The sequence below is a fragment of the Heterocephalus glaber genome, unplaced genomic scaffold (assembly GCF_053883595.1).
Source record: "Heterocephalus glaber isolate CG9 unplaced genomic scaffold, H.glaber_assembly_v1.0 deba00000281, whole genome shotgun sequence".
NCBI classification, from domain to species: Eukaryota; Metazoa; Chordata; class Mammalia; order Rodentia; family Bathyergidae; genus Heterocephalus; species Heterocephalus glaber.
The window spans coordinates 12,737,928-12,758,539 of record NW_028258139.1 but is presented as its reverse complement, the minus strand read 5'-3'; the positions used below and the strand labels follow the sequence as shown (position 1 = coordinate 12,758,539).

At 44.6% G+C, this 20,612-nt stretch overlaps 2 protein-coding genes across 3 annotated transcripts in view; one reads left to right on the top strand and one right to left on the bottom strand.

Moving 5' to 3' along the window:
* Window positions 1-1,490: 1,490 nt before the first annotated feature.
* Window positions 1,491-3,925, bottom strand: Ccdc166 (coiled-coil domain containing 166). Of its 2 annotated transcripts, XM_087183729.1 has the most exons (3): window positions 3,218-3,925; window positions 2,616-3,057; window positions 1,491-2,533 (listed from the first exon to the last, which is right to left on the bottom strand). In XM_087183729.1, exons 2-3 carry the CDS (start codon window positions 3,045-3,047, stop codon window positions 1,592-1,594), a joined length of 1,374 nt encoding a protein of 457 aa, XP_087039855.1. In that variant the 5' UTR covers window positions 3,048-3,057; window positions 3,218-3,925; the 3' UTR covers window positions 1,491-1,591. The 2 variants fall into 2 exon arrangements, with proteins under 2 accessions (XP_087039855.1, XP_087039851.1); XM_087183725.1 differs by having other exon boundaries at window positions 2,616-3,925.
* Window positions 2,846-20,612, top strand: part of Mapk15 (mitogen-activated protein kinase 15) — a 36,594-nt gene continuing 18,827 nt past the window's right edge. The window contains exon 1 of the mRNA XM_087183643.1: window positions 2,846-2,960. The gene's annotated coding sequence lies outside the window, so the exon portion shown is untranslated. The remainder of the gene's footprint in view (window positions 2,961-20,612) is intronic.

Here is a 20,612-nt window from a genome sequence, read left to right as displayed (position 1 = left end):
GAAATATCAGATAGGCCTGCAGATGCCCAATGGGTAACTAAAAGGGTGAGGGTTAGCATCTCTGCCTTTGTTTTTTGTATCTGTCTCATTTATTCCCTTAAAACGTTAGGTCAGATCCCTGCTCAGCTCTGCACCCAGGCTGTTAATCCCTTAAGGAGTGTCTGTAATACAAAGTTTATTAGCCCTAAATTGACCTAGTCTAGCTCATTCCCCTTCAAGACCAAGGACACTGCGATAAAGATTTGCAGGGAGGCCAACTGCTTGCTTTTACAAGCTCCAGTTCCAGACCCCCTGAAGCAGTTTTAGAAAGGCTTCAGTCGCTGTCCTATACCTGGCACCACTTGGATTCCAGGAAAAGCAGAGCCTTACAAACCATTCCATGATGAGGTCACCCCTCAAGTGGGAGCAATGACTCCATGAACCAAGGCTACTTCCCTGAACAAAAACCATCATCTAATGATAGGAACCACATTACCCCCACCCCAAACATGAAAATCTGTCCCAGAACCTTGAAGAACCAGTCCTGAGATACTGATCAACCAGATCGACAACCAGGATTACTTGCTGTGCTGCCTGCTATGCAAACCCTTGCTTTTTTGCCACCCCCACCCCCAGTACTGGGGCCTTTGCATTTAGCTACATCCCCAGCTCTCTTTTAGTTTTTGCTTGGAGACAGGGTCTTGCTAAGTCTCAGGCTAGACTCAAACTCAGTCCTCTGCCTTAGCCTCCTAGAGTGCTGGCACCATAGCACTCACACATGGCTTGTTCCACTTTTCTATGAAACCCCAACGCTTCTGTCAGGCCCCCCAAAACAAATCTTGAACCTCTTTTTCTGTGTCTCCCAGCATGGTCATGCTGATTAAAGCTCCTTTCCTGTCCTTCACACTGCTTCATCCCATTTCCTTCACTGGAATTATGGGATGGGTGGCCAAGTGTGGTATGCTGGGACACTTAGAGTCAGGCTTTTGGCTCTAAAACTGCAGTAACAGAAGCACATGGGCAAAAGGTATGCTGCTGTGCACCTGGATGTGGTTTATGGGAGCCCTGGTAGTATTCTTGCAACTTTCTGTAAATTGGCCGTTTTTTTGTTTTGTTTTGTTTTGAATCTCCGGTACAGGGATCGAACTCAGGACCTTGCACTTGTGAGGCAGGCGGGACACCACCAAGATACATCCCCAGCTGGAAATTTTATTTTAATATTACTCAAAATAGTCGAAAATCTCTGCTGCACTGAGAACCTAGTGCAGTCCAGGACCTCAGACCTGGCCCTCAAGGTCCCACTATCCAGCTTCCACCAAGCACTCTGCACCGCCCTCCGGCTCTCTCTGGGGTCCATGGTTGGCAGAGTTGGCAGAGGGCAGACACTGAATTCCAGCAGACACACAGGGGGAAAGAGGTCTCAAGACCCTGGCAGCTCAGGAGTCCGCGATGGGCGTGAGCGCCACTATGCCCTCCGGAAATGCTACAGCAGCAAACCAGGCAAGCGCAGGGCAGCGTGGGGGCCACACCTTTATTAACACCCATAGGGACCAGGGACGGATCCTCCTCACCTCCCCAACCTGGAGATTTCAGTCTTCTCTCCTGGTGGGGTTCAGACTTGCCCCGGGGCAACCTCTGCTGCAGTGCGGGTGTCCACAGCCTCGGACTGTGGGGTACAAGAAGCTGCACCCTGGGCCAGCCCCGAGGGAAGCTTAGGGCTGGACTTTGAGGAGGGGAGAGTGCCCTGTGCAGTCTCAGGAAAGGACGGCCGTGGAGAGGTCCTAGAGTCTTCGCGTGACGCCGTTGGCAACAAGGTACTAGAGCTCGAGAACGAGGAGGTCAGGGACGTAACCTGGGAGCCTGAGCTCCACCCGGTCGGGGACTGGACCCGGGAGGCGGGGCGCGCTAGGAACAGGGAAGGGAGGCTGGAGGCCTCCTGCAAAGCCGCTAGCGATGGGATCAACGACTGGACCTGAGAAGTCGCCCGTGACCGCAAAGAGGGAACCTTGGAGGCTGTGCGTGAGACCACCCATGGTACCTGGGAAACCGCGCGCGACTGGGCCACAGATGGAGCCCTGGAGGCCGCCTGCGATGGGCCTGTGGGCGCATACGATCCAGGGCGCGAGGTGGGCCGGGAAGGGGCGGGCGGCTGCCAGAGTGGCGGACCCCCGGAGCCCCTGCGCAGCCAGCTGTGCACGCGCGCCAGGCTTCGCGTGTCTTCGTGCTCGCGCCGCAGATGCTCACGCTGCTGAAGCAGCTGGTGTTGCGTGTCGCGCAGCAACTGGGCCCGGTGGAGCAGGTGCAGCAGCTCCTGCCGCAGGCGTCCGTTGTCTGCCTTGATGGCCTGTGTGTGCGCAATGAGTGCGCGCGCCGCATCCCGCTCCGCACGCCGTGCCAGAGTCTGCACGCTCTGGCGCGCGTCGCGCTCGAAGGCCGCCTTGTCCTCGAAGAAGCGGCACTTCTCGCGATGCAGGAGCTGTGTGTGCTCCATACGCACGTGTAGCAGCTCGCGCTCCAGTGCCCGGATCCGCGCCAGCTGTTCCAGCTGCAGCTCCTGCTACCAGGCCGGGGTCAGCGCAGGGGCGCGGCGAGCCCGCCCTCAGTCCCGCCCTGTCTACGAGCGTGCGGGCACTGACCTTGTAGGGCTGCAGCTCCTGCACCTGCTGCACCATCTGCGCCGCGCGCGCTTCCATATCGAGCAGCTGCGCGCTTAGCCCGTCCTCGCGCTCGCGGTAGAGTGAAGCAAGCTCTGCTCTCTTCCCGTGGATCTGCGCCAGGTCCACGCGGTTCTGCTCATCCAGCCCCACGACGGCCTGGGCACAGCGCTGCGCGTGCGCGCTCACGTAGCTGGCATAAAGCCGGTTCTCCTCGCGCAAGCGCTGCTCTTCGCTGTCCAAGAAGGCGTTTTCTCGTAGCACTCGGTCCACGCACTCCTCGCAAGCCTTCAGCTGCTCTGAGAGCAGCGCGTACTGGCGCTGCAGGTACTGTGAGCGCTCTGAGAGCGGCGGCTCGGCATCCTGGCCCGCTGCTCGGCGCCCCGCGCTCGGCTCACGCTTCTTGGGCGTCATGGGTTGGGACCTGGGGCACAGGGACTCGCGAGGTCACTGACTGGCTTCAACCCCTCCTATTCCCCAGCCCTAAAATTCTAGGCCCAGGTCTCGGGATGCAACGCGTCTCAGGGTCGCAAATCAGAGATGAGGGCAGTGTCGTCAATCTGTCAATCTATACTCTGGCTTACCTCCAGACCTCGGCTGACCTTCTAGGGATGCGTCTAATATTAGTGTTGTTTAGCCAGCGCAGTCTCCATGGAGATAGAATTTAGCCCCCCTCCCCCACTGGGCCCTGTTGCTTGGGCAACGACTGGACTCCCTTATTTCCTGCAGTTCTCTCCCTTGAGTCGTGCATAGCACCCCTACCACCAGAATGAGCCCTTCCCCACCTAATCGCAGGAAGTCGGGACGAAGCACTTCCCAGTTTTTCAGCTTTCAAGGCCCTCTTGTGTCTGAGGCCTCCACAGCGGTGGGTGGTGGTGGCGGTACTGGGAGGTGTTAAGTCCTTGGGCAGTGCGTCTCTCTCAGGGGCTCGTAATCTCACACATGTGATTCATCCTGTGGGTCTCACCTTGTTGGCTTCCTTCCAGGTGGACCAGGTGTTGGAGGGGATAAGGGATGTACCAGGGATTTGCTCGTTTGCTTTTTATTTTTGCCGTTGTCTCCGGTAGCAGCATCGTTGATTCGATCTTGACTTGAAAATGTGAGCGGCCTTTTGGGGCCTGGAGGGGCTGCGCAGTGGTGGTTGGCCCTGCCCCTCATCCTGCTAGAAACTTGGCAAGAGGTGTTGCTGGACAGCCTTGGATGGCAGCTCAAGTCCACACCTGCTTTGTGTCCTATCAATGCTAAAGTAGAGTCTGCCTAGGCCTGTCCTCTTTTGCTCGGTTATGGGTAGATCTGAGGATCCCAGAGCCTGAACTTGATGAGTAAAGGAGTTTAGAAGCCACATTTGAATAACAATTTGTGTTGAATGCATTAACGTTGGTTTTAAAGCCAGGGCAGTGAACTTGCTCTAATTAGCTACATCTGGTAGAAAGGTGTGGCAGGGCCTCTTAAGATTAGGAACACAACTGAGGCATTTTCCTTCTTATAACAAATGTATTTATTTACTTATTTATTTATTTATTTATTTTTGGTACCAGGGATCAAACTCGGGTCCTTAGCTTGGGAGGCAGGCAGTGGAACCACTGAGCTAAAATCCCGGCCCAACAAATGTATTTTATAAGAAATAGGACAAACTGCAAGATAACACAGAGTCTCTGTTTTGGCATTAAGATTTTAGAGCAAGTGGTAGCACATGCCTGTAATCCCAGCACTCAGGAGGCTGAGGCAGGGGAATTGGCACAAGCTCAAGGCCACCTTGGACTACGTGTTGAGACCCTGTCTCAAAAGAAAAAGAAAGGGCTTGGGATGTAGCTCAGTGCAAAGGCACTGAGTTTAATCCCCAGTAGTAAAAATAAATAAATAAATAAATAAATAAATAAATAAATAAATAAATAGAAACATTAACTCATAAACTAAAACAGCATGTGGACATTAGCTTAAAATGTGGGCTTTTTTTTTTGTACCAGGGATCGAACTTGGGTCCTTGTGCTTGCACAGCAGGCAGCAAAACCACTGAGCTAAATCCCCAGCCCTAAAATGTGGGCTTTTAATATGAAAGTGGTGCCTAACTTGTTACAGAAAATTGGGGAAAGACCAAGTAGAAGCCCTGCAGTAGGAGCTCTTCCATCCCGTCCTAGGCCCTCATGCCTCCATGTCCATACCAAGGCCCCTTTCTGGCACCCTCAGGACTCAATAGATAGGTAAAATAAAATTGTAAGAAGTAGAAACCTGCTCATTCATGCCAGTCTGGTCCTCAGCTGGTCTAGGCCTTGATCCTTGGTGCCCACTCATAGGGGTGGACATTGCACTGGCCTCAGGTGGTTCCTTTTAGGAGAGGGGAGGGATTCTGGCCTGGAGGCAGGCTGAGAGGCCTCTGCAGGACCCCGAAGGCACCCTGTGAGGATGGCATGTCCAGTGTTCACCAGGCCCCATCACCCTCAGGTGACAGAACTCATATCCAAGAATCCTGGATTCAGAGCCCCTGTGACATTTCCCCCACCTTTGAAGTCCTTCCCTCTGTCCTTGGATGGGCTAGTGGTCTTTGCTCCTGTCCCTGCCCAGGGCCCTAAGCCATGCCTCCCTTGGACTCAGGCTGAGGGCAGTCTGGGGCTGCAAAAGCCCAGGGCCCTGCTGTCCACTGGCTCCTACTAGCCAATAGACCCCTCCACAGCTTTCCCTGTCCTCTGCCCCTGTGGCCATCCTGCTGTTCCTTCTGCCTGATGGTCCTCTCCTACAGATTGAGTGCCCCTTCTCCAGGAGTAGCTGTATGCTGGACCCTGAGCTGAGCACTCCCAGAAGCTTCTGCTCCCATCTCACACATGGAGAAACTGAGGCATAGAGTGACTTGAAGGCCCCCCTGGATGGATTTGGACCTTGGTGGTCTCTTCCTACTTATCACTGATGCCTCTTACAGAGTCCTCTTCCCCATCCCTGCCTTGTACCCTGGGGCAAGTGTCAAAACAGCCTGGGCCCAGCACTTGGCTAGAGCCTGAAACTCCCACGAGCAAAGGCCCACTCTCCCTGCAGAGTTGAGTGATGTCAGAGACCCTGTCCTAGAGCTCAGCCCTGTAGGAACAGCCTACGAGCAGAGCTCAATCTTGACCAAGAGATGACAAGGATGAAATATAAAGAGACACAGAAACAGATTAAAATCTGGGGGCCAGGGGGCTTATGGTCTCCCTTTGACATAGAGCCCCAAATGACAGGCACACCTTGACTTTATTCACTAAGACACGGGCACAAACAATTAGGATTCCACAGGATTCATCTGTCTGTCTCCTTCCATGGTACTTCTCTGGATAAACAACCTCAAATGTTTTACTTTTCCCTGCAGTGTGTTAGCACACTTGCATGCCCTCTTTCTTCTCAGTGCTCACGGAGGAGGCAAATTAGGCTTTTTTCTTCCATCTGGTCTCCCATACAGCCCTAGGTGGGAGCCTGAGCCCCACAGGGGCAGCCAGATACTGACCAGTGGTCAGATGATGGAACCTTCAGGAACCTGGCAGGACGAAGTGCCTAGCTCCACTCTGGGGAGCTTATTCTTTGTCAGAAGCAGAGAGCTGATGGCAACCACCATGGTAATGGAGGCTCGGGCAGGTCAGTGAGAGAGGTCCAGTGGATCTGGCCAGTGTGGTCTCTGGCTGGGGTCAGGCCCTGGGCCGGATGATCTGCATCCTTGGGCCCAATTAGAGCCTGCCCCCTTGTTATGGCTTGTGTTTAGATGTCCCCCCAAAGCCTCATGCAGTCTTAGATGGGGCTTTTTCAGAGGTAAATCTAGAGTGTGTGACTGATTCATGGTGCAATGCTTGCAATGCTAGGATTAAGGGTGGGTGATTACTAAATCAGTCCACTGATTGGTTTGGCACCTACCCTAATCTTGGTAGCCTGGATACAATATAAAGGACAGAAAGAGGTTTGTCAGGTCCCTTGCCCCTTTGCTCTCTTTTGGTGTCTTCTGATTGTCATAAAGTGGTTCTCCTCTGTGGTACCCCTCTGCCAAGCCACCCTGCCTTGGAGCCAGCCAATTATGGACTGAAACCTCTACAAACTGTGAGCTAAATAAACCTTTCCCCTTTTAAGTTTGGGTGTTGGGTATTTTGTCTCAGCAATGAGAGAACAGTAACTACGACACCCCTCCCCCAGCCCAACCCCCCCTGAGGTGGAACAAGGGCCCTCCCCTCCACAGCCAGGCACATTGGAACCCATGCTAGATCCATACAAGGCTCACAGATGCAAGTATGAGGCCCAGGCCCGAGCTGACCTGGGAGGAAGCACTCTGTCCCCTCTGTCACATGGTCCAGTTAAAGCCATGGCTGCTGCCACCCCCTTCCCCAGCGCAAGGGCAGGTCTGCGTCAGGAGACCCTGGTGGGTACATGGAGCACATGGACCAAGCCGCTGGCCTGCTGCTGCAGCAGTCAGGGATGGCAGCTTCAAGGGTGTTCAGAGGCTTAGCTCCCAGTTATGCCTGACCAAGGCAGCTGGGGCCCATGTGGGATCTTGGGGTGCCCGCCACCTCTTTTATGAAGGAGAGGGTAGAAAACAGGATGCCCAGGGACCAGAGCCTAGGACAGGCTCAATGATGACAACAGGCTCACACTCAACCCCACACAGTCTGAGAGGTCCCAAGGGCAGTGTAAGGGGAGCCCAGCCAGGGCGTGCCTTCCCCAATCCCTGATTTCCAAGTCCAAGCCTGCAGGTGCATGATCCCAGGCACAGCCAGGTGTACAGCTCCTACACAGTATACCCTCCTAGGAGAGGTTCAGATGAGGGACAGGAGGCTGGAGCCTGGGCACCCGAATTTGAAGCCCACGTTGGAAGCAGGAGAGAGAAGACAGCTTTGAAACTCAATGTGGCAGCTGCTTGCAAGTTTCACTGTCTTAGGGGAGGTTGTGTATGAGACAGGATGGGCAGTAGGCAGGCTGTATGTAGCACAGCAGGGGACAGGTGAGCCCTGTGCCCTTCCTCTCGGGCTCTTTCCCTCTTACTCTGCTTCCTGATTGCCATGGGATAAGTAGCTTTCCTCTGCCATGATGATGTTCCTGCCTTGGAGCCAGTTGACCATGGAGTGCATTCTGGCTTGTATCTATATGTCCAACCAAAGCCTCATGCACTCATAGCGGGGCTTTTCAGAGCTGGAGCTGGCTGGATCTAGGATGTGTGATAATGGGACTAAGGGTATGGTATTAAATTACTCTACTGATTGGAATTAGCATAGTTCTGGGTGTGGAAAATGGGAAGGCCCACCCTGGGTGTGGTGGCACCACCCAAAAGGCTGATAACCCAGATGGGACAAAAAGAGAAAGGAAGCCTGTTATGGTAGTGCACTCCTGTAATCCCAACACTTGGGAGACTGAGCCACAAGGATTGCCATGAGGCCAGCCTGGACTACATGGTGAGACCCTGTCTCCAAAAAACTTTAAAAAAAAGAAAAGTGACCCTTGCTGCTTGCTGGCTTGGTTCTCTGCTTGCAACTTGCTGCCTCCTGCCTGCTCTGCCATGAGCTGTTTCTTGTCTGCAGTGCCCCTCTGCCATGCCACACTGCTTTGCAGGTAGCTGACCATGGACTACAAACTGTGACCTGAAATAAACTTTTCCTCCTTTAACTTGTCAGGTGTTTTGTCTCAGCCATGAAAAAAGTAACTAAAACAGACTGCAAGCTCTGAAACTGAGAACCTTTAAGTTGTAAACATCAGGTATTGTGTCCCAGCAATTCAAAGGTTATTAAATACACTCAGGTCTTCTGCATGAGCCCTGCCTAAACTACCCACGATTTTCCTACTCGTTGCTAAACATTAAACACAAGGTTCAGGTTGATGCTGCGCTCGAAATAAAGCTGAAGGTTACAGCTGTGTGTGGCAGAATTTATTTTTTATTTTTTGGCAGTATGGGGGATTGAACTCAGGATCTTGAGCTTGCGAGGCCGGCACAGTGCCACTGAGCTAAATCCCCAGCCCTGGCAGAATTTATTATTGACAGTTGATGGGAAAATAAAATCCTCTTCACAAAACTTTTATCTCCAAGTATATTAGGACCAGAGAAAATTGGACTAGGTAGAAATAGTGGCCCTCGGAGAAAACACATAAAGTTGGAAATGGTTTAATTTTGTTCCTAAGAAACTGATTTAATAATGAAGTGCAAAAACAATCCAAAAATTCATTTGGAACCAGAAGAAACCTAGAATAGCAAAAGAAATTTTAGGCAACAGAGATATGGCTAGGGGTATTACAATCCCCAACTTGAAACTATAGTACAAAGCTACTGTGATAAAAACAGCATGGTATTGGCAAAGAAACAGACCTGAGGATCAGTGGAATAGATTAGAAGATGCAGAAACAACTACTGATATGCTCAGCCACCTCATCTTTGACAAAGGAGCCAGCCATCCTCATTGGAGGAAAGATTGCCTGTTTAATAAATGGTGTTGGAAAAACTGGATTTCAACCTCCCAAAGATTAAAACTAGACCCATACCTATCACCATGCACTAAATTAATGTGGATTAAAGATTTAAATATTAGGACAGAAACACTAAATTTGCTAGAAGATAGCTAGAACTCTTGAAGATATTGGTATAGGAAAAGACTTTATGAAAAAAACCTCAGTGGCACAGGAACTTGCACAAAGAATCAACAACTGGGATCTTAATAAAAAGCTTCTGCACTGCAAGAGAAACCACCACCAGAGCTAAGAGGCAACCTACAATATGGGAAAAAATTTTCAGCAACTCTACCTTAGACAAAGGACTACTATCTAGAATATATAAAGAATTGAAAAAATCAGACCCCCAAATTCAAAGACCCAATTCAAAAATGGGCATCTGAAATGAACAGACAGTTCTCAGACAAAGAAGTAAAAGCAGCAAATAAATATATGAAAAAATGTTCAACATCACTGGTCATTCGAGAGATGCAGATGAAAACAACACTGAGATTCCACCTCACCCCAGAAAGAATGGCTGCTATTAAGAAATCATCTAGGGCCGGGGATTTAGCTCAGTGGTTCTGCCGCCTGCCTTGCAAGTACAAGGACCTGAGTTTGATCCCCAGTACCCCCCCCCGCCCCCAAAATATCATCTAATAAATGCTGGCGGGGGTGTGAGGAGAAAGGAACCCTTCTCTATTGTTGGTGGGAGTGCAGACTGGTGCAACCACTGTGGAAATCAGTATGGAGATACCTCAAAGAACTAGAGCTAGAGGTCCCGTTTGACCCAGTTATTCCCCTGCTGGGTATCTTCCCCAAAGAATTAAAAGAATTATACCACAGCGATATATGTGCACCCATGTTTATAGCGGCACAGTTTGTAATAGCGAAAGTTTGGAAACAGCCCAATTGCCCATCAACTAGAAACTGGATAAAGAAGATGTGGGTCTTTTTTTTTATAAAATGGAGTACTACTCAGCCATAAAGAACGAGAAACTAGAGACATTTGTAGCTAAATGGATGCATATTGAGGCCATTCTCTTAAGTGAAATAAATAGGACACATATGTGTAAATACCGAGTAGTTTCTCTAGTGTGAGAAACTGAAAGTGTAATTTAGGATACACATGGATGAAATGGCCTAACAACATATTTCTCGGATTGTGTTTCCATCGTGTGTCATATGACTGTATCAAAATTTAAATTAGGGAGGAGTTTGGCTTATGCGGAATCTACTAACTAGTTTTTTTCCAGATCATTATTTGTTCATTATTTGTTGGTTTTGGGAATCTTTCTGAAACAAATCACAGCCTCGTGTCTTGTTGGTGCTTGAGATGCTTTTTTAAAGTTATATGGAAAAATGTTTAAGTGCTTTTCAGTTTTGGTTGAATTCTACTGTATTTGAATATTATTGTAGTTTTTTCCCTCTTGCTTTGTTCTTCTTTGAATGGTTTTAATTTTTTATATATGTGTGTGTTTGATAATAAAGTTATTTTTAAAACATTAAAAAAAATAATGAAGTGTGCTGGGCTGAGGATTTAGCTCAGTGGCACCACACCTGCCTGGCAAGTGCAAAGTCCTGAGTTTGATCCCTGGTTGGGGATGGGGGGAGGGGAGTAATGAAGTGTACTGAAGTTCATCCTGAAGAATTGTTTTCGTTGAGAATTCATTGGTGTTGGTATAACTTTGCTCACTGGCCACCTTCAGGGGTGAAGGAGGGCTGCAGAGCGGCAGTACCCAAGCTTCCTGTATTTTGGGGTCACAGAGGGGACAGGAGGAGCGGAGGAGCTAGCCTGCACCTGTCACCCACCCTCTGTGGTCTGAGGACCAGCTAGTCTTCCTCACTACCTTCTGCAGTGGCATCCTGAAGCTACTCTCCTGCAGCTCTTTGTCTTTTTATTTTACTATATGTGTTGCCGAAGTGAGCCCTCTCTTTTTATTCTATTTTGAAACAAGAACTTGCTAAGCTGTCCTCCTGTCTCAGTATGCACCACTGCCCCTGGCTTGTGGCTTGAAAATGACCCTTTAAAAAAAAAAAAAAAAGTAAAGGGGATCGAACCCAGGACTTTTGAACTGAGCTACATCTCCAGCTCATTTTTAAATTGCCTGCTAAGGTTACTAAAGGGTCTTGCTAAATCAGTAAATTGCCCAGTCTGGGTTTGAATTTGTGATCCTTCTGCCTCAACCTCCCAAAGTGCTGGGATTACAGGTGTGCACCACCACACAAAGCTCTGGGTCTTCTTGATCTCATTTACTAAGTCTTTTGCATGTACCTGCAGTTCCTGATGACCAAACAGGGGGCAGGGGGCCTCCCTGCAGCATCCAGGTCTGGCGTGGTGTTTTTCCTGGTCTCCTGGCTCCATTCACAGCCCCACTCCTGGCCTTGGACCGGCCATCAGCACGACCAGCTCAGTTTCCTCCAGCCTGGCCCATCGTTACCAGGCCTCTGTCCATCTCCCTCTATGGGTCCTACTCCTGTTGGTTCTGTGACTAGTCACCTTTTAAATTCATATTCATGTTAATTATATCTGGTGTCTTCTCCCACTCTTCTAATGAATCTGCCATCTCATCTAAGAAATTAATCGTGTTGGTGTGAAGTTGGTAAGAATCCCTTATCTTTTTAATCTTTGGAGGATGAATTTGGTAAGAATGTATGTTCCTTCATCCTGACCTCAGTAATGTCCTTCTCTTCATTTTAATCAGCCTAGCTAGATTGTACTCCATTTATTCAAAGAACCTGCTTTTTAGTCTTATTGGTTTGCTTTATTGCTTGTCAATTTTCCATTACAGTATAGTAATTTCCACTATTATTACCATGTTTCTACCTATTTTGAGTTTCACTTTTTTCCTTTATTTATTTATTTCTTTTTTTCCTCCCCCCTGCACCCCGGTACCAGAGATCAAACTCGGGTCTTTGTGCTTGCACAGCAGGCAACGAAACCACTGAGCTAAATCTCTGGCCCTTTTTTCTCCTTTTTATTGAAACCTTTTATCTGTTCTAATGTAAAATATTTAGAACTACGTATGACCTTCTTTGAATTGCTTTAGCTCCATGTCACTCATTTATTGTTTCCATTATCTTTCAGTTCAAAGTATTTCTAATTTAATTTAGGTTTTCTTTGACACATTGTTTATTTAGAAGTATACTGTTTAATCTCTAAATCTTTAGCTACTTTCTAAATGTCTTTCTGTTTATCTTTACAGGCATAGGGATCTAAGCACGGCCTCACACATGCTAGGGAAGTGAGTGTATTCTGTTGTGGGTGGAGTGGATTGTCCTACAAATGTCAGGTTAAATTCAATGATAACAATGTTTAAGTCTGCTACATCTTCATTTTCTGCTTGTTTGTTCTATTGTAATTGAAAGAGTAATGTTCACATCTCCAATTTTCAGTGTAGATTTGGTTATTTCTCCTTTCAGTTATGTCAGCTTTGCTTTTGGATCTTCAGGCTTTGCTAGGTGTGTACACTCTCAGGATATATTTGTTTGATGAGTTAACACTGGTAATGGTGACCTGTTCCTGTCTGAATAGTCCATGGAGTTTACTTTGCCTGGTATTAGTTTAACTACTAGTGATTACATGTTATATCTTTTATCATTTTAACTTTAACCATTCATAATTAAAATTTACTCCTTGTATGATTGTACATACATAGCATTAATTAATATATGAATGCTTTTTTATACCACTGTCCTGAGAATTGAACCCAAGGCTTTTGTGATATGCTACATCCTCAGCCCTTTATTTATTTATTTATTTGGTACCAGGGATCAAACTGAGGACCTTGCACAGTGCCACTGAGCTAAATCTTCGGTCCTTTTTTTTTTTAAGACAGGGTCTTGGTAAGTTGCCCGTGCTGGACCCAAACTTTCAATCCTCCTGAATCAGCCTCCCAGAGTGGTGGGATTACAAGTATGCACCAACATACTTGGCTGCTAAATGTGCATAATTTTTATACACACATAATTTCTATAATTGAAACATTGTTTAATTTTTTTGTGTAGGTGATGCTAGGGATAGAATCTCAGATTTAAAAGAATTGCGATCATATAAATTAGGTTCTCTGGTCCCACAGGATTGAATTAACAATAAATAACAGAGGAGCTGAGGATGTAGCTCAGTGGTAGAGCTCTTCCTTAGCATGTGTGAGGCCTTGGCTTAGATTCTTTCACCTGTAAAAATAAATAACAGAATGATATTTAGAAAATTGCTAAAGATTTAGGGCCCACAGCATATTAGGCAGGTGCTTTACCACTGAGCTATAATTCCAGCCCTGAATTTTAACTTTTTAGAAATAGTTATATCATCTCTCTTTTAACCAAAGTATTTAGACTACATTTTTTTTGGTACCGGGGATCGAACTCAGGACCTTGTGCTTGCGCGGCAGGCGCCAGAACCACTGAGCTAAATCCCCGGCCCCCTAGACTACTTTTATGTAATATGATTATCGATATGGTTAGGTTTAAGTCTACCATTTTCCTCTTTATCTTCTCTTGGTCTCATCCCTCCCTTGTTCTTTTTCCTTATTTTCCTGCTTTCTTTTTAAATGAATAATTTTTAAAATTCTAGAATGAGCTTACTAGCTATATCTCTATGTATATTCACTTGTTGTATTAAGGATAAAGATATGTATCTTTAAATTATCACAGTCTACCTTCAAATAATATTATAATATTTTACATATAATGTAGGAAACTTATTTTATACAACTGCATATTATTTTGTAATATAAATGTTTGGTCCCAGCTCCCTTTCATGCTTCATGCTACTGGTGTCATAAATTTTGCCTCTGCAAGTTAGAGACTCCACAAGATATTATTATTTCTGCTTTAAACAGTCAACTGTCTTTTGATGAAATTTAATAAAGGAGAAAGATGTCTTTTATATTTAGCTACCTGTTTATCATTTCCTGGGCTCTTCATTTCTTTATAGATCTATATTTTCATCCAGACTGCATCTTTCTTCATCCTGAGAAAGTTTTCCTGATATCTTTTATAGCACAGGTCCGCCAGTGATAGATATGCTCAGCTTTTGTATGCTTGAAAGTGTTTCTTTTCCTTCACTTTGGAGGAATATTTTCTCTGAGGATTTAACTCTAGGTTAGCGTAGTTTCTTTTTCTTTTTGTACATTAATGATATCATTGCTTTGTCACCTGGCTTGAAGGGTTTTTTTCAGTACGGAGGATCGAACTCAGGACCTTGCGCTTTTGAGGCAGGCGCAGCGCCACTGAGCTAAATCCCCAGCCCTGGTTTGAAATTGTTTTCCAATGAGAGCTCTGAAGTTATATGCTTCTTTTTGTTTCTTTGTAAGTAGCTCCCTTTGTTTTTTTTTTTCTTTGTGTGTGTGTGGGAGGGTTATTAGTATTTGGGATTGAACATGGAGCCTTCACACTAAGCTATATCTCTGGCCCTTTTTAAATCTTTTACTTTGAGACAGGGTCTTGCTAAATTGCCCAGAGTGGGCTTGAATTTGTGATCCTCCTGACTCAGCCTCCCAGAGTGCTGAGATTATAGCTTTGTGCCAACATTCCCAGCTCAGATATTTTATATTTAAGCTCTAGAAATTCCATTTAGTTATTTTCAATAATTATCTTTCTTATCTAGTTATATTCATGCTTTTCTTTAAACTCTTCAGCATATTTAGGCTAGCTCCTTTTATAAACATTGCTAATTCCATCATCTCTGCCATATTTATAGATCCTTTTTTTTTTTTTTTGGTTTATTGAGGCAGGGTCTCACCATGCACTTCAGGCTGGCCTTGAACTTACTGTGAAGTCCAGGCTAGCCTCAAATTTGTGGTGATCCTCCTGCCTCAGCCTCCTGAGTGCTGGGATTACAGGTGTGCACCACCATGCCTGGCTTATAGGTCTACAGCATTTCTTTTTAAAAATTTCAATGATTTTATTGAATGGTCTCTCTATCTTTTTGTTTTTGTTTGTTTGTTTTGAGGCAGGGTCTCCCTTTGTAGTTCAGGCTGGCTCTGAACTCACTATGTACCCCAGGCTGGCCTCCAACTCTTGGCGATCCTCCTGCCTCAGCCTCCCGAATGCTGGGATTACCGGAGTGCACCATCATGCCTGGCTCTGTTTGATATTTTTTTTTGTTTTGGGTTTTTTTTTTTTGGTACCGGGGATCGAACTCGGGTCCTTGCACTTGTGCAGCAGGCAGCGAAACCACTGAACTAAATCCCTGGCCCTGATTTTGTTTTTTGAGTCAGGGTCTTCTATGGAATTCATGCTGGCCTTGAACTTACTATGTAGCATAGGTGGGCCTTGAACTCTCAGCAGTCCTCTTGCCTCAGCCTCCTGAGTGCTGGGATTATGGACATTTGCCACCACATCCAGCAGGTATGTCTCTTAGTACCAAACATAATGCCAGTTGGTTAGGTTACCTCTGCCACTCAAAAACAATTTTTTTTTTTTAGTACCAGGGATCAAACTTGGAACCTTGTGCTTGCATGGCAGGGGCTGAAACCACTGAGCTAAATCCCTGGCCCTGCCACTCAAAGTTAATACTAGGGCCGGGGATTTAGCTCAGTGGTTCTGCCACCTGTCTCATAAGCATAAAGTCCCGAGTTCGATCCCTGGTACCGAAAAAAGAAAATTAATACTGATGTTTTCAAAATATTGAAATATATCAGTCTTTTGGTAAAACTGAAGTTACTCACAAAACATGGTTTACAAAGAGTTAAAGATGGAATATACTGTAGTTCTTTGGTTTTCTTTTTCAATGCTTATTTATCTATAACACAATGTCAAAATTGATTACATCCATTCTGGATAGACTCAGGCTTCAGGATTCACTGAGTAACTATTTACAACACTAACAATATATGTACATCTCCTTATATTCATTGGCTCATATGGAGAATTCGAACACTACATCACTGATCTCACAATTATGCCTACTTACTTTTCTTAAGACACAGTTTGGAAATTTGTGAAAGTATATTCTATTCCTTTTTTAAAAAACTACATTAGAAACAGTGGCAGTTTTAAAGTAACAGGCCATAGTAAAAACTTTTGGAGTGCTCTATCTAGCCAGAACTTAGGGTAAAGCAAGTTTTCAGAGTGATAATTGACTTTGAGTTATTATGTAGTATAACAGAATATACTTGTTGACTGAGGAAGTAGATTCTGTATAAAAATAATTTTTATCATGGATATAAACATCACCTGTTTTTTAGAAGAAATATTAAAGATAGCTCAGTGACTATGCCAAACTTACTAGGTCTGTATTTTGACTTAATATAAATGTCTTTAAATGTAATTCCCCTATAGCAATACCATTCTCACCTCTGAATTATCTATTACTTGCATTATGGGTGCCAAGAAACCATTACATTATTTAGAATATAACCCTTATTATACTTTTTTTTTTTGAGACACAGTCTTGTTCTATAATTCAGGCTGGCCTTGAACTCACTATGTAGCCCAGGTTGGCCTCGAATTCATGGCGATCCTCCTGCCTCAGCCTCCTGAGTGCTGGGACTACATCTCGTACCACCATGGGCAGGCCTTATTATGCCTTCAAAAAATGCATGTATGAAATGTTGGCTTTGATGTAAACTTCATAACTTAAAATTTAACATTTAAATTAAGTAGGTTACCATTTTTAATATCACTTACATATAATATAGTAATCTAATATAGAAAGTTAGATTAATGTTAGAAATGAAGATTCACAGTTCACCTTTGCAGGTTTGGTATTAAGGGTTTCACATTTATGCCTTTAGTTTTACAGATGAGTTCAAATTAAATGATCCTACTACAGAATTTTATTAATTAGGCAGCTTTCCCAAAGTTGGAAAACATTGTATTAATCCAGTTGTGATTTTGAAGGCTTCATAGCTTAAATCTATTATGAAATCATGGAATCCATATTCAGGCTTGTGGAGAAAGGCTTCAAAGCAATGTTCTTTGTTGCTGCAATAATATTATTTCTGTAAAGAACAAAACCCCACTTATCAAAAGTTTGTCTAAATACTACTAGCTGGGCTGGGGATTTAGCTCAGTGGTTCTGGCCTCTGCCTTGCAAGTGCAAGGTCCCAAGTTCGATCCCCAGTACCAAAAAAAAAATACTACTAGCTGTTAAAAGTAAATTTTTCATACCTAAGTTTCATAATCATAAGTAGATGTATTAAACGCTAATGTTTAGTTTTGAATAGGAAAAGATAAATCATTACTGGAATAAATTTAGATGGCAAGAACATATAGAATACATACTGTGAGTGAATTTACATTTGTTTTGAATATAATTACTTTCTAGTATTCCAATTGCTGTAGCAGTTCATTGAGACATATTGGTAATTTTTAGAAACCCAACACAGATCATCTGCTCTGTATTACTTTTTCTTAAGGTATAATATTCAAGTTCATAATGATTCTGCTTGTAAGCTGAGTCTCAAATTAGTTCATATATGGATCAAACTTTTGGTTCTGTTATAACTTTATTATTTATTAATTTATTTATATTTTTCCCTGGTATCAGTGATTGAACTCAGGACCTTGTGCTTGCGAGGCAGGTGCAGTGCCACTGAGCTAAATCCCTGGCCCTGTTTTTTGGGGGGTTTTTTTGGTACCAGGGATTGAACTCGGGACCTTGCGCTTGTTTTTTTGTTTTTTGAAACAGGGTCTCACTATGTAATTCAGGCTTTCCTTGAACTCACTATGTAGCCCAGGCTGGCCTCAAACTCATGGCGATCCCCCTGCCTCAGCCTCCAAGTGCTGGGATTACAGGCATGCAAAACCACGCCTGGCCTGTTATAACTTTAAATGAGCTAGAGCTTGGGACTACATATAGCAAAATGTACAATAAAAAATCCACTACTTCAGGACTACTTTAAAAATTCAGATATTAAGAAGGATGTTGTTCTCTAAGCTGATAATTTAATGAAATGCTTACCATATATGTCAGAGATTGGATAATTCCTTTTCTTAGACTGTTGTACCTTATATATAGTAAATGCCTTCAAATATTAGTTGACTAGATTGGTGATGACATTTTTTTCCTTTTGCTGTTCCAAGTCCAGTTGGTTTATTTTGAAGATAAGATTTCAATATTTAATTTTAAAAGAGGCTGGGTGTGGTGGCCATGCCTGTAATCCCAGCATGGGGGGGTGGGTATGAGGCAGGCGTATTGCAAGTTCAAGGCCAGCCTGGGTTACATAGTGAGTTCAAGTTTAGGTTGAAATGCATAGCAAGACCCTGTCTCAAAAATCCACCCCCCAGGCCAGGGCTTTAGCTCAGTGGTTTTGTGACCTGCTGCACAAGTGCAAGGACCTGAGTTTGATCTCCGGTACAAAAAAAAAAAAAAAAAAAAAAAAATCCACCCCCCAAAATAAATTGTAGAAGAAAATTAAAGAATTTTCTCTGTATGGAGAATAACAACCAAATCTACCAATTAAGGAACCATTTCAGGAATTGTTAGAAGGTGAGTTATTCTATAGTAACTATGGTTCAGTTGCCATGCAGTATACCCAGAAACAATCCACTTCACCTTCTTAACATTTGGTTTGGAACACTTGTTTGATGACTATTCAGTTAAACACTTGGATACAAGCTCTTGCCTGTCAGGAGCCATTCTACATAATTTTTGGAGGAAAATCATTTCACAATTAAATTATGATTAGGGTTGTCTGAGGCCTCAATACTCCCATGATGCTATGATGCTCAAGGGCAAGATTCCATCAGCTGAAGACATCCTAGTTCTTTGAGAATGGAGTAGTAATACAAAAAAAGAAAGGTTAGGCTGGGGATTTAGCTCAGTGGCGCAGGGCCTGCCTGGCAAGTGTGAGGTCCTGAGTTAGATCCCCAGTACCAAAAAAAAAGGCCTGCACACTCAAAAAGAGAAAGGTTTCACCTGAGGAGGGATAAACTCCTTATCAGCTTAACTCATCCCACCTACTATTTTAAGAACATTTCGCTCCTCTCACCATCCTAATCAACATAAATTCCTCTTCCACCTGAGATCCTCATCAGCATAAGATCCTCATCTTCGTAGGATTACTGCCACCCTCTGAGACATCTGATTCTCCTATGAACCCCAATAAATAGTGGCAAGCTTGGAATGTCTTCATCTTTTCCTACTCTGAGGCACTGACCTGCCCCCTTATACTTGAAACTATGTAAGTCTCTATTTTTTTTCTTTAGCCCTCACCATCCCCCTTTCTAGGCAGTCAGAGGATTTATCAACCTCTGATACTTACCAGAAGGTCAGATCTCTGCCATTTTATCTTGGAGTGTTTCTGAAAACATTCTAGGGGAGATTTTAGCTCAGTGGCACAGCACCTGCCTGGCAAGTGCAAGGTCCTGAGTTCGATCCCCAGTACTGGAAAAAAAGAAGAAAGAAAAGAAAATATGATCCTGCAGTAACATGCCTTAAGATGAGCTTGTAGTCTTTTCAAATTTTAGGCTAGTTTTCCTTTCAAATGGCAGGTTCTCTTGAATGAGTGAATAATAAGAGTTGTACAAATTGAAAGGCAGTAGTCACTTTGACTTTCCAATACAATCTTTTCCATTCACATCAAGTCTGAAACCGGGAACCTATACTGACTTATTTGGACCAAGTTAGTTGCCAATGGGACATTTCTTTCATCTCCTATTGATTTTATAGCCAAATAAAAGCAACTCGGTCCTATACACTCAAGGTGCTTGGGCTGTACCTTTATTTTATTTATTTTATTTTATTTTATTTTATTTTATTTTATTTTATTTTTTGGTACCAGGGATTGAACTCAGGACCTTGTGCTTGCCAGGCAGGTGCTGTGCTGCTGAGCTACATCCCAGGCTATACCTTCCTTTTAGACAGGAATCTATTCAGTAAATTCATAGCTAGAGAAAATGTATGGCTATACCATATTATGTTTATCTTGTGATGGTAACATTTATATATCAACTTGACTTTGATAAGGGATACCCAAACAGCTGGTAAAACATTTCTGATTGTGTTTGTGAGAGTGTTTCTAGAAGAGGTAGCATTTAACTCTATAGATCTCTAATTTTTTAATTTTTTTGGTACCGGGGATTGAACTCAGGACCTTGTGCTTAACTCTATAGATTGAAGAAAGAAGATCTACCTTCATCAATACAGGTGGGCATCACCGAATCCACTGAGGGCCCAAATAGAACAAAATGGACAAATCAGCTTTTTTTCTGGTGCTGGGTCAGGCATCTTCTGACCCTGATTATTCACCTGGTCAGAGACACCCAAGCTCCAGGTTCTCTGGCATCTGGGACTCACACCAGCACCCCCTTCCCCCATTTTTCAAGTCTGGATTCAGACTGAATTATACCACTTGTGTTCCTGGTTCTCAAGTTTGCAGATGTCAGATTACAGGACTTGTTGGCCTCCAAAATAACATGAGCTAATTCTCATTATAAACTCTCTCTTACACTATCTTTGTATCTGTCTATCTGTCCATCCATCCATCTATCCATCCATCCATCCTTTTGCTTTCTTTGGAGAACTTTAATACAGTCCAGTCACTGGTTGCTGAATATTTGCCTTGTTTCAACTTTTTGGGTTTTGTGAATACTGCTGCTTTGAACACCTATGTA

Coding starts and splice junctions, on each gene's coding strand:
- Ccdc166 (XM_087183725.1), bottom strand. CDS start 3,047: ATGACGCCCAAGAAGCGTGAGCCGAGCGCGGGGCGCCGAGCAGCGGGC. Junction 2,534..2,615: donor AGGAGCTGCAGCCCTACAAG/GTCAGTGCCCGC, acceptor GCCTGGTAGCAG/GAGCTGCAGCTGGAACAGCT.